The 13,327-nt window shown below is 45.5% G+C and overlaps 1 protein-coding gene and 1 long non-coding RNA gene across 2 annotated transcripts in view; one reads left to right on the top strand and one right to left on the bottom strand.

The window, feature by feature from the left end:
• Nucleotides 1-784: 784 nt before the first annotated feature.
• Nucleotides 785-8,737, bottom strand: LOC134169318 (uncharacterized). The gene is made up of 2 exons (XR_009966857.1): nt 8,547-8,737; nt 785-7,613 (listed from the first exon to the last, which is right to left on the bottom strand). It is a non-coding gene; the product is annotated as an uncharacterized LOC134169318 (long non-coding RNA).
• HDGFL3 (HDGF like 3) overlaps nt 7,809-13,327 on the top strand; it is a 38,342-nt gene continuing 32,823 nt past the window's right edge. Inside the window, exon 1 of the mRNA XM_062629755.1 lies at nt 7,809-8,283. Coding sequence (XP_062485739.1) covers nt 8,200-8,283 — 84 coding nt within the window. The 5' untranslated portion in view covers nt 7,809-8,199. The remainder of the gene's footprint in view (nt 8,284-13,327) is intronic.

Raw genomic sequence — 13,327 nt, 5'->3', positions numbered from 1 at the left:
TTTATCTTCATAGGGCTAGCATCTGCCTAGTACAGCAAGCAGTCAGACCCCATGGAGTTGCAGAGGGAGGATGCAATACAAGCAATCTCTAGACAGGCAATATGCCCTTTGAAAGTTTCAGTGGGAGGTTTGCCTGAGTAAATCAGGAGCATCGTGTCCAGTGGGAGTAACAGTCTATAAAAACCTGCCCATTATAAGACTATCATTGCCAATTCTGTTTGGCTGCTTCATCTCATAATATTCTCTTTGACTTTCTTAATACTAACCAGCCTAAATATTTTATGCTTGTCTTCCAGCAATATACTAAGCCCCTTGCTGCTACTCAGTGAAGATGATAGGTATTATTTTTCTGTTTATTCTGAAGCATTGTAGTTCTCTGAACTACAGTGGGAAGGTTTGAACTACTGTTTATGTTCAATAAGACAGCATCCACTTAAACATAAGTGACAGCTAAAGAAGAAAATAGACAAGTGTCCAGAAATAAGCCATTTGCTTACCAAGTCACTATGTTCTAATTAAATGGTAATGTTGTCACTTGTCTAGAAATATGTACATCTCCTGGCTCATAATAATTTCTCTGCATGTCTGTTAGGGTGTGTATTATTTTGTAATATTTATATTGCCTTTGTATCTTACTGAGAGTTCGCATTTTAGCAACTCAAGTTTCTCAGTGATATGAATCAGAACTTCAGTATCCACAGTAGGTAAAGAGGCATAAACAGTAGCAGAAACAGACCCTTTGACTTCTGAGAGATCTAGTGCATATTGGCTGTTTGCTAGCAAGTGCAGTAGCCCTGATTTATTATTATTCTATTTATTATTTATAAACATATAACTTTCCAAACTCAGAAGAAAACTGTGCCTTCTTTGAAGAGGGCAGTGTTGAGGAAAACAAAGTCAGACTGTGGAGAAAGGGATACATTATACAACAAAGGGATCACTGAAACACCAGGCAAGGTAATGTTAATTACAAGTTATAATCTTAATTATTATTAAGCGCACTAACATCCTTTCCTCCTCCACATCCTACTCATGACCTTTTCTTCTCATACTATATACCTCTTTAATTCCAGGCTCTTTACATTCTTACTCTAACCCACACTCATTAGAGATGTGGTAGACCTAATCAGCTGTCCTGGGTGTCTGGGAGGGATGGAGTTTTGGGGAAGGAATTCCAAAGAAATGAGGTTGTGATTCTTGAGAAGCAGGATATGAAGGACGTGTCATGAGCAGGGAGTATAGCCTGGAGATCTCTGAAAGACAAATAGGTGAGCAGGATATTAGGTTTGGCATGGTTAATGGGGAAACAATCAACATGTGGCTGCCACATGACAAGATGTAAGTAGGAAGGGGCACTCTCACAGGCCATCACAAGAAACGTGATCTGGAGGTAGTGGGTATGTGGAATGTGTGAAGAAATGTGCTTTTAAGAAGCTCTCACAGGAGCCAGCTGGAACCAGTTCCTGCATTGCACAGGGTGGTGTGCTGACCTGTCAGAGAACACTAGAAGGCTTAAGTGATAGCATTTCAGACCAAGTGTGGTGGTGGTGGACGCAGCAGCTTCAGTCCCACCCTTCCAGCTTCCTTCACTCCCTGGAAAGGAATGGCTGCCCAGACTGCTGAGTCCCTCTTTGTTGAGAATGAGTAACTTGCCTCACTTTCTGCCCGGACGGTGAAGACTTTCTTCCCCTGCAACCTATTAGGCTCAGTATCATATCTACTTCTCCAAGCACTTCCCCATGCCCATTTTCATCCTGGCATCCATCATGGTCATCACCCTCAGCATCACCACAGCCACACAGCCTGAGAACTCTCCTCAACACCTTAAACACCAGCAATATCTCAGTCCTTACCCGCAAGTGCCTTTGAGTACTAGTATCACCCAGTGGTACAAACCAGCCACAATCTCAAGAATCTTCATGCTAGCCACATTATTTCTTTTGTTCCTCAGCTTCTAGCACTGTCATTCAGGTGACACAGACATGAAGTTACAAAGCTTCTTAAATAAATATGTCCTGCTGTCCATGTCGGGATGTAATAATTCATTAAGCCACATTCCAAAAAGTACTTTGACAAATGTACCAGAGGACATGTGAGAGAAATCCTTTTCTCCAGTATTTATGAGGGGAAACTACGATGGGGTTAGTGTCATGAGTCTGGCACTAAATTTATTGTTCCTGCCAACTCTCAGCATATTTCTCAGCCAATAAATCTCTGAGGCTTTAGATGACACATTTAAAATATTTCTCCAGAGGAGAAATGTCTGTTACAGGGGTTTTTTCCTAGGCATTATGAGTTTCTTATTTTAGAGATGGGGTTTCTCACCTGGCCATTTGAAGAGGCATTTTATAGATTAGTATATCAAATGGAGATGAGAAGTCCTTAGTTTGATTGCAATGAATGACACCTCTGCCAAACACTTAAAATTATGGGAACAGCAAAGTAGACTGTGCGTCTTATCTTCTGTCCAACAAGGTAATCTTCATATCATGTGTAATGTTTACTGCATATTAATGGAAGCGCTAGGTTTTGATGAGTGTTTCTCAACAAGTGACTGCTAAAGCGTTTCACATGCCACAAGAGAAAAAGCAAAGAACAGTGAAGTTGCAAAGTCAGGTAGTCAAACATTGGGAAATGCTTGGGCTCAGGCTGCTGGTGCAACTTTAATTCTGCTGTCTTCTTGGGAGGTTTGTGATAACAATCTTTAATAATCTCTTTCTGGGTTGGTTTCTTTGTTTTATCCCCCAGCACAAAATCTCAGGCTGGTTACCACTTAGACACTCTACTAGGTCATAGAGTCCAGTGTCTTTGAATGCAGTGTCAAGATTTCCACATAAGCTGATGAGTTAATTGGCAGCATAGTAACAGATCATTAGTCTTTGTATGCAGAAGTTACCGTCAGAGAATGAGACACAGTGGGCCACAGAATTTTGTCAGGTCATGTGTGGGTTTTCTTGATGAATTATAATATGTTCTGCAATCTTTGTCATCTTAAATTTGTGGCTGTTTTTACCTCTATCTCCTGACCCCTTTCTGCTTTTCCTTATGTCCTTCCCAGGCTTTAGCTCCTGGTCCCCTTCCAGCTTTTCCTAGCTCTCTCTCTGCATATATGCCTGATCCCTCCACCCTGGTACACTGTCTAGCCATTTTTAACTCTCATGAGCTTTGCTTCCACAGTCATGAGCTGAATCACATTCACTTTAGCCTAGAGCACATTTAGTCCAGACAGAACATCTAAGACTTGTTTATCAACCCCTACTGAGCACATATGAATGTTTTTCAGACTCTTGCAACTTGGCTCTGTTTACCTGGCAATTTGGTAATTTTACAATGATTTCTTCCACTGTCATTGTCAGAAGAGGTTTGGGTATGTTTTAGCCACGCAGTCATCATGGACACTTTCCATTTTAATGGTTAAATTATGAAAAATATACAAGCAACTGAAAACAAAGGTTGAATTGGAACTTGTTAAGCAGCACTCACTGTAGGCATATTTTGTCTGCTGTAGCTTTGGCTGAAATGCCTACAGAGAATGGCAGCAATGCATACTCACTGATAACGTTTCCATCCCATACAAACCTTTCCCATTAATAATGGAAAGCTCCCAGTCAGAGAGAAGTTAATTTTAACTGAAGTGCTCCCATCTTTTCTGCCTCTAGGATACACGTTCACACCTCTACACACGTAAAGCAATCACCTTAAAGATTGTCTAATTTAATATGATTAGGAGATTGCTACACTGTATAAGATTCATGAAACCGAGTATAGATAACATGCTCCAGCTATGACACACCCCCTTCTCCCTTTTAAACTTATTACAGAGAAGGCTCAAGATCCCCTGGTGAGCTTCTTATCTCCAGTAATTAAGAACATCCTAATGGGCACGGTAAGTGCCCTTCAGTGCATGTTGGGATGGACATATAACATCACAGCCTCTTTCTGCTTTACACGAAGTAGCTCTGTGATTTCAGACAGTGCTCTCAGACATGCCTTGCACAGGGGAAAGGCTCAGTTGTGACTCAGAACAACTTCCTATTAAAATATTTAACAGAGAAGCACTAGCTTACTGTGGACATCGGCAAAATACTAATCACCGTAATCATCGCTGGCACATTTTTGCATACAGGAAAAGGAAATGAAGAAGGATAGAAAATTATATCAGCTATAGATAGATGAGTAAAAAAAATACTTTTATTTCAGTATCTTACAGTAAAGTTGGTCATAAAGTGGCCACGCTGCAGAGCATTTAGAGTCTGATCTCAGAAGAAATTTGAGCGAAGAAAGCAAAAATGGTGAGGTGGCCAGGGACAGAATTTCAGAGGCAAATATAATAATCTATGTGGCTTCTACAGACACAATATAGGCAGCACCTCACGAAATGGAAAGTGCAAGACAGCAACATGGATAGGGTTCACATATGAGACAGTTTGCATACAAATGTATATGTGCAAAACTATGATCATGGAGTATTTAATGCAAAACTTGCGTATGTTTAAAAATTTATTCATGACTTTGGAGGGTTCTTTTGAAATTGGGCCTTTTATGTTCACATGCTCTTTTCTTAAAGATTGATCCACACTCTTGAATCAATGGAATTCTTTCCCTGTGAAAATTGTCAACTAGGAATGTAGCTATTTTTCTCCTTATATGAATAGGGGGAGAATGATCAGTACTGGCTTAAAGCTTCTCAATATCTAAAGAACAGTGTTTCCTTGGAATTATTGGGAGAGCAAAATTCAGTAGTGTGGTAGTGGCTTCAAAACAGTTACCTCAGACTCAACCTGTCCTGGGTGGCTCATGGGTTTCACTACTGACCACACTCCTGACCCTGCCACCTCTCTGTGTGGTCCTGCTGGGCCTCTGCCTTTACTCCCCTCCCCTGCTCATACTTTTGGAAAGAGAACCCCTGTCTCACAGGATGAGAAGTGAGAGGGGACTCGATCTTATTTTATGAGGGGGCTTAGGTGAAAGGAGAGAGCCATCCCTGCTGCAGATCTCCCATGCTCAGTAAGGACACGGTGTTCCTGCCTCTGACCGGCTGATCTTTGTCTGCCCAAGACAGACTCAGCTCTTGACTTCTGTACACTAAGACCTGGGCTATATACATGTAGTGTACATACTAGCAAGCCTCTGTGCTCCTGCATTCATGGTTAAGATCTCAAACTGCTCTTGAAGTGTTTGGAAGAAACTCTCTACACTCCTCTTTCCCACTTCTGTGTAGAATGGGTAGATGAACTCCCTTTGTATAGAAGAGAAAAGAGGAGAATACAGGTGACATAGCAGGACATCTCAGGCTTTGTACACTATGATGAATGGCTGACAGGTTATGCACACTAAAAACTCCTTTGCTGTATGTACTGAGGTGTGTTTCTGTGCTGTCAATATGTAGAACATTTGATCTGGGTTTTTTCATTTAATAGCAGGGAAATTTGCTTTTTCTTCCCTGTCCTTTCCCAGCGTCTTAACCATGGCTTGATGGAGAAACTGTCTGCAGTGTGTTGAAGAGTTTCCAGCTGGCCAAACCTGAGCAGAGTTCTTACCTTTGCAACTCGTTTACACTTTACACCCTATACACAGGAGAAAAAGAGAGCTGCATCCTTGCATGTCTATGGGACGCATTTTCTTCTTCTTTGGAGCTCTAGCATATGATCACCTTCACTGCAGACTAGAAACATGATTCATTCACTGCATTCTCTGCCAACACCAATGCTGGGACAAAAGGAAGTTAAAAGTGGACATTTCAATGAGATGTTTCAGTTCAGTATCTAGTCGCTTTGAATTTTGCTATCCTGACATTAGCAATACATTGTTGCATGGATGTTTACATAATAATGTCTACAGTTTCCTTTTGGAAGAAAATGGCATACATCCTGCTCCTTCCTCATTTAAGGTCACCAAATTAGTTACTAGAAAGAGCTATTCACATCTGGAATCAAAAGCAAATAATGTATTAAAAATAATATAAAAAAAAAAGCACAACCCAACCCAGCTCCACCTCTCCAGTAGTCTTCTGGAGATAAGGCTGGTTTGGGGAGATAACAGAGATAGGAGAGGTGAGACACAGCACGCAGGGTTATTCTGGACAGACTCTGATCAGAGTTCACTGCTCCTATACTCAGAAATTTTGCATTACGTTTTTCAGAAGGGAATTTAAATTCCAATGAGGTATCTGTTTAAAAGATGCAAAATCCTATCAGATGTGAAAGTGAAACTGAGCTGTTTGGCCACATGTCTGTACTGAAGGCGATAACCCTGTCACTGATCTCAGTACTTCAGGAACAGCTATCGGCATTGAGCACAGTGCAGGCCAATCATCTGAATGTTTGTTCAGCTTCTTGAATGTTTTTTTTTCCATTGTTAGTCTGCTCCTGATACCTGAGATAATGGTTTTACAGCAGCGCTTCCCCAAGCAGAGAAGTGCTCATCCTGTTTTATGACCCAGTGACAAACTTTATTGACTCATGTACTGCCAACAGCAGCATTTGGGCACTGGAACCACATCTGGGGACACCATAAATGGCAAGAGTCTTCTTGGTCCTGTTCCATCCCAGGAACAGGTGCTAGAAGTGTTTCTTTCTCTGTCATTACCAGCCCTTACAGACCAGTAGTGCTCTCTATTGTTCATCTACTTCCTCCCTGAAATGTGACCCTACAGTCTTCAGCCACCTATTTCCTTCTTCATCAGCGGGAAGGTGCTTTCCTTAGGACTCAGCAAAGCATCCAGCCAGAGCTGTGTCCCTAAACCCAAAGGGGTAATTGCCTCCTTGCATGTGGGAATGGTTGGGGAACCCACTGCTACAACCTCAGCCAAACCTGCAGAAAAACCTTTCCTAAACTTCTCTGCTGGTGGCTCTGCTTGCAGGTTTCTTCCTACTTTTGCTCCTCTACACAATCCTTTGGTATAATAAACATCAATGGTAATTTATTCTGAACATTACAACCTAGCTGGTAACATTATGGTAAACAAGCTGTACCCATGGTTTGGATTTGTGAGTTCCCAGTGCTTCCCTCCCACAGAGGTGCATGTTTGTGAAAACTGGCATCATCTGGCAGGAGCCAGGCCCCAAACACCCTCTGAGGGACAGCCCCTGTTGTGAATTTAACCAGATCTCAGGTCTTTGTAGCTGTGGGGTTTGAGTTCTGTGCTGAGAACAAGGTGGAGGGGTTGGTGGTGGGTAAGGTACTGGGTACAGGAATGGGGAAAACCCTGTGCCCAGGAGCCAGGCCTTTGCCTAGGGGCGTGTGTGCTGCCAGGGGTCTGGCTGCGTGGGGAGGTCGTTCTAGAGGCGGGGGTCTGCAGGTACCCCGGCTGCAGGGGTGCCCTGTTGACAGCGTGTGGCCAGCGGTGCAGGGGGAGGCCGAGGCAACCCGAGGAGCCCATCAGTGCTGGGGCCTGGGCCTCCATGACAAGGGGGGACGGGGCACTCAGCAGGGCTGGGAGCCTTTGGAAAGCTGGGGCCCTGCTGTAAAAACCAGCCGGGTTCTCCTCGCTGCCCAGCCTCCATGTCGGGCGCGCATAAAGAACCGTGTCATGCTTCAGCGGGGAAGGCAGGGCCGGGAGGGACTGCAGCCGCTCTCTGCTCTCCTATTTTCATAGAAACCGATCTGTGTACCTAGAAAATAACAGGAAGGGAAAGCGCGGGGGGGGGGGGGGGGGGAGGAGCGGGCGGGGGATAAGAAGATCCTGTTTTCGGTCGCTGCCCGAGGAGTAATTCGGAGGAGACGGCTCCATCTTCCCGGGGCCGCGGCGGCTGCGGCGGGGATGGAGCGGGCGGCGCGGGCGGCGTAGCCAGCTCGCACGGGGGGGCCGCGGGCAGCGCCGCGCCCGCCCGCCGCCGCGGGGTGAGGGCACCCCGGCCGCCCCCGCCCGGCCAGGCCCCCGCCGCCAGCCGGCTCCCTGGTACCGGGGGCTGCTGGGGTTGTGTCCAAGGCCTCCCCCTCCCCCGCGTACACACTCACACACACAGGCACACGCACACACTCACACTCACATACACACACACACACCCCATCTCCTCCTGCCGCCGCCGCCGGAGAGATCGGGGATTGCCCGCGGCCCGGCCCCGCTCCCGGCTGCGCCCCGTGCACGGGCGCATCGCACCCCACGGGGGCTCGCCCGGCTGCCCCCGGGGCGGCGTGTGCGGAGCGGGGGGTGCGGGAGGGCGGGGGGACACACGGCGGCTCCCGCGGCGGCTCCCGATGGCTCGTCCGCGGCCCCGAGAATACAAGGCTGGAGACCTGGTGTTCGCCAAAATGAAGGGGTACCCGCACTGGCCGGCCCGGGTGAGTACCGCGGCGGGGGGCGCCCGGCCCCGGCCCCGCGCCGCCGCCCCCCTCACTCTCCTGCCGGGCGGGCAGCGGCCGGGCCGCGGCCAGCCTCCGCCGGAGGCCCCGGGCCCGTTCCCGCCGGCCGGGGGGCCGCGGTGCGCGCCCACCCCGCTATTATTGTGCATCTTTTCTTTGATCTGCGGATTTCTCCCCGGCCCCCCGGGAGGAGGAGGAGAAGGAGGAGGAAGAGGAGGGAGGGGGGCGAGCGCGGGCTGTACCTGGGTTGTTATCGCGGGGAGGAGGCTTGGGGAGCCGGCAGCCCTGCCCGCATGACAACGATGCTGTTTATTATACGCCCTCCCTCGCCCCGGCCCCCCCGAGGGGCAGCGGGGTCCCCACCTCCCCCCGCGGCCGGCCCTGGGGCAGGGCAGGGCGGCCGCCCCCCGCGGGCCCACCGCGGCCCGGGGCAGGGGACGAGGGTTTGGGCCCGGCCTGGGCGCCCGTGTGGGGACAGGGCAGGGCCTGGGGCAGGGCCAGAGCGGGCATGTGGGGAAAGGGCCGAGGCTCCGGCGCGGGCTGCGGCTGTCCCCGCGGTGGCGGACAAGGGGAGCCGGGCATGGCTTGGTGCGGAGAGGTTGGGTGAGGTGAAGCGGGGCCTGTCTCGGAGCTGCGGCGGGGTCCGTGCGGGGTGCTGCATCCCTGCGGCTCGGCTGCCACACCGCTGCACGCAGGCTTTTGGGTGCTGGGCCTCCCCCTTCATTTCGTCTTTTACTGTGTTGACTTTCTTTAATAGTCCTTTGTCATTTTTTGTTTCACGCTGCCATGATATAACTGAGGTGGAAAGGCATCGTGAGCATTTGGCAGGCAGATAAGCACCCCATTGTATTTAAACATCCATTTGTAGTGCTGCTACAATAACGCAGAGCAGAGCTTTCTCCGGGGGGTCTGGTACACTTCCGCGGCCTGTCCCTTCCCTCCTTTTTGGTCACTGTTGTGTAAACTCGGTGTGTAACACGTGTTTGTGTGAACTTGTTGGCTGGCATCAACCAGCGACAGTCTGTACTTACCTGGCTCCTCCAGCCTTACTGGGACGGTTGGGTAGGGCTTCATGCCAACATGTTCTAGTCAAGGAAAGTTGCTGGTCTTTATAAAGAGCATGAAGATAATGAAGCGTTGTATGCAGCATGCAGGAAAACATAGAGAGGCAGGGAGAAGATGGACTGACATTTAGCATTAGCCTTGCCAAGAGAGCTCTGGAAAAGGATGGGTGTGCGTGGTGGGAAGATGTCCTGACTGTAACTCAGGAAGCAGAAGTGGTGTTGAACAGCAGACCCTGAACAAGGAGGGAGGGCCACAGGCTTAAGTAAAGGATGGTGAAGAAAGAATAGTGAGAGGGTGCTAAATATCTAGAAGCATGTAAATAAGGTGGCGCATGCAATTATTTTGGCAGAGCAGGCTAAAATTAGCATGCAAAAGGCCGAACTTAATCAACGCTGGGTTGCAGTTTTTCTATCATTATACAGGGTGGTGGATATACTACCTAAAAAATGGCGATTTATGTCAGCAGAACAGCATGAGCCACTGAAAACTGACTTCTTTCCTACCTCTGTTATGGTTTCATTTACTGTGAAAATTTTAATGTGAACAGTTGCGACCATTACCACGTTGAAGCATGTTAATCCCTTTCCTTTTTGAGCCTTTGTAAAATTACAGTTTGTTTACCCAGAAGCAGAACAGGGCCTTTTGTTTTAATGGCATTTTCTTTCTGTTAAAAAAATCGTTATATGCTGTACAGCTGGTCATAGCCTTTGACTGGGTGTCTAAATATGTGTGTGAATGGCACTAATACCCAACAGAATACATCTTCACTAGGAAAAAGTAGGTGTGCTATTAACATAACTTACTTCCTTTCTGCAAGTAACAGGATGTAAAGTTAAGTAAAGACAAAGCAGTCTCTAGTTTTGACATGACTTAGCAAGCAGGGGTAGAAACTGTAGAGAGCCCAGAGTCTCCCATCCGGTAGGAAGAGAGCAGTCAAGCCAGGGAAGCATTTGTACTGGGGTTTAGTTCATCTGAGTGTCAGGAGGCACAGAATGTACTCCTGTAACACATGATACAGTTACATACAACACGTTAGATCAAACTGATGTCTGCCTGAGCATAATGCATTGCTTGTGAAAAACAGAGTTCATACTATCTTTACTAGGACTTTTCCACATCCTGGTTGACAAGTTTTGCCTGATGCATGCTTTCCTAAGCGAAGGCAAAACCTAGTGAGGACGCTAGTCTTTATTTTGTTTCCCAAAACTAGAAGACAAGCACGTTTTGAACTGAGAATGCAACTCCAATACCCGTATTAACTGAATGCCTTTTATTTAAGGGATTCACTTGTTTCCAGGTCTTTCAGTGTTTGCTGCCTACTTCTTTATTCATTATGCAATTAGCATGTTTGATCTTTAAATTCTCATGTAAAAACTTATTTCATGCTAATATACTAACTAATAATATGAGTAACAGTACCCTTTAATGACAGTGTTATTGTTCCTACCAAATGGTGGTTTGCAACTCTGAGACCTTTGGCATGAATTTCCTGCCTAGGGACAAACTTCTTAAACTGTGTTTAATAAACCTGGGAAGTGTTAAAGCAGGACAGGAAGAGTGAAAGACTCTGCCTGCCCTTTAATGAAACACACAGCATACGTTTTTGTGTGCATGGGCAGTGTCATGCAGAACAAGTAACTCCATCCAGCTGTGGTAGTGCAGATCTGCACCTTGCTCAATTACTCTTATCCCTCATTAGGTGTAATGCTTGCGGGCTCAGCCACCTCCATGTGGCACAGCACTGCAGACTTATCCAGTGTATGCAGCAATCTCTAGTGCTAGACCATTAGCCTTCCACCCCTCTCTTTGGAGGTGTGTTGATCTGCAAGAACAAGACCAGCAAACCTTTCACCTCTGTGAGTAAAGAGAGAGAAACCATAACGAAGGTGGCTGGATAGTGCTGAAATACCCAGGGACCACTGGAAAACTTTGTCTAATGTGTTATAGTAGTCAAACTGCATTGGAACTTTCTTTGTGGATTGGTCTAGAATTAATCTGAAAGGAGCCACACTTAGCCAAATGGTAATGGCCAGTAAATCTTGTCTTTACATACTCTCTTAAAATAAAATGTGTGAATAAAACGGACTCTCTTCAAAGATGCTTTAGATGCTTGGGGCCTGAATAATGTCACTTAGGTCCTACTACCTGTAAAGGCTGCTTTGCATTTTGGTATTGTGTTTTGTTTTGGCAAAGCAAAATTTCTTTTGGCCTAAGTGGAGGACAGTGAATAGATTGAGGGTTTAAACCCCAATGATTGTATTGAAGCTTAATAATAACAGTAGATAAAATACTGGCAGCAATTTGGTTTAACGCATTTTTGTGTTAGCCTCTGATGTCAGTTGCCTTCAGATACTCATCAAAAATGCAGAATAAACACCAACTGGCCAGGTCATCAGTCACTGTAATCCAGCAGACAAGCAATTGTCCATCCGGTGTGCACAATTTTTGCATGCAGAAATAAAGGGAAGATGCTGTTGTGCTTCAAATACAGGAACTAAGGATGCAATTCGTTCTACATTTCAGGAGTGGTCTTTGCCTTTGAAGCGCTAGATCCCCCTGTCTTAGTTTCATGTTCATAAAAGACACTTAACAACACTTTTCCCTTTAAAAAGGTGTCGTGGAGACAAAATCACTAACATTTATGAGTTGCTTGGCTACTGCAATGATAGGAGCTGTATTAGCACACAGAGAAAAACCTCTTTCTTCAGATACCCTAGTTTATCTAGGATAGATGTCCTGGTTTGTTGAGAAATTGCCTCTTGAATAGTCACTCAGACAAGATAAAAGGGAAAAACTAGTGGTAGATTCAGAAAGATCAATAATGGTGTTTGTTTTATGAGTGACCCTGAAGAAACAATAAGCACATAGTTGCTGAAATTAGCTGGTGATTTAAAAATAGGAAGGAAGCTGTTAATGCAACTATAGAGTGCAGAGGAAAAAGTCTGGAATGACCTCAATAAAATAAGAGCGTACCCAAGTAAATGGCTGATGCCATTATTGAACAGAAATCTAGGATCATACAGCTGGGGAGACAAGAACTGTATTTGGGTAAACACAAATAGTTTGTGTAGGGATGGCAAAGTTGACTGGGGTCAATACAAAAGAGATCCAATCAGGTAAGGCAGTGTAAAACACATGGATGTTTAGAACTGTTCACACCATTTTGTGTTCATAGATCACAGCCTTTAAAGTGACAGTGTCACACTAACTATTATGAAGGTGTATTTATGGTCTTCTGAAAGTGAATTTCCTGTTTGTCCTGTCCAGTTCCTTTATTGCTACTCTGTATTAACACCTACTTGAACTCCAAATTTGCTAGTTAGCTGACAATCCTCATATGAATATCGCTGTTAAAAAACACCTGCCAATAGTAATGACAAAATGGTATTTGGGGCACTTTAATGTATTAGAGTTGCAAATGGGTATGAAATTCTCAGCATATTGCTTAGAATAATACATAGTAAATTCTGTCATTTTAATGGGAACTAGTGTGTGTGGTGAGCTGAGCATCATAAATGTGATGATTACATGATAGTTTTTATATCAGTATATTTTTTCAGTAGTCCAGCAAGGCATTAAAGTTAGGCATCTTAAAGTATGGACTAAAGTAATCCAAGAAAAGGGCTTAAAGGTAATCTTATGCTTAAAGACTTTGTTAGACTAGAGCCTAAAAAGATAATAACTTTATAGTATAATGGTATAATACAATATTAGAGTCAGTTAAATTACGTTACCTCTACAGAGTGACAGAATTCCAGGAGACTTTCACTATCAGTAAATATGTATATACATATACATATATACTGGGGACCCCTACAGAAGCATTTTAGTTAATGAACCTCTCTCATCCAGTTCAGTGAAGTACAAATAGAGACAGTGGGTTGATTGCGGTGAAGCTCTCCGTGTAGTAGGACCAGGACCTATGTTCTGACATAGTTTGGTAAAATACAAGATACTT

This window comes from Pezoporus occidentalis, unplaced genomic scaffold (genome assembly GCF_034315485.1).
Source record: "Pezoporus occidentalis ecotype Australia unplaced genomic scaffold, CSIRO_AGI_Poc_V1 ctg11, whole genome shotgun sequence".
Classification (NCBI taxonomy): Eukaryota; Metazoa; Chordata; class Aves; order Psittaciformes; family Psittacidae; genus Pezoporus; species Pezoporus occidentalis.
This window is presented reverse-complemented; position numbering and strand designations above follow the sequence as displayed.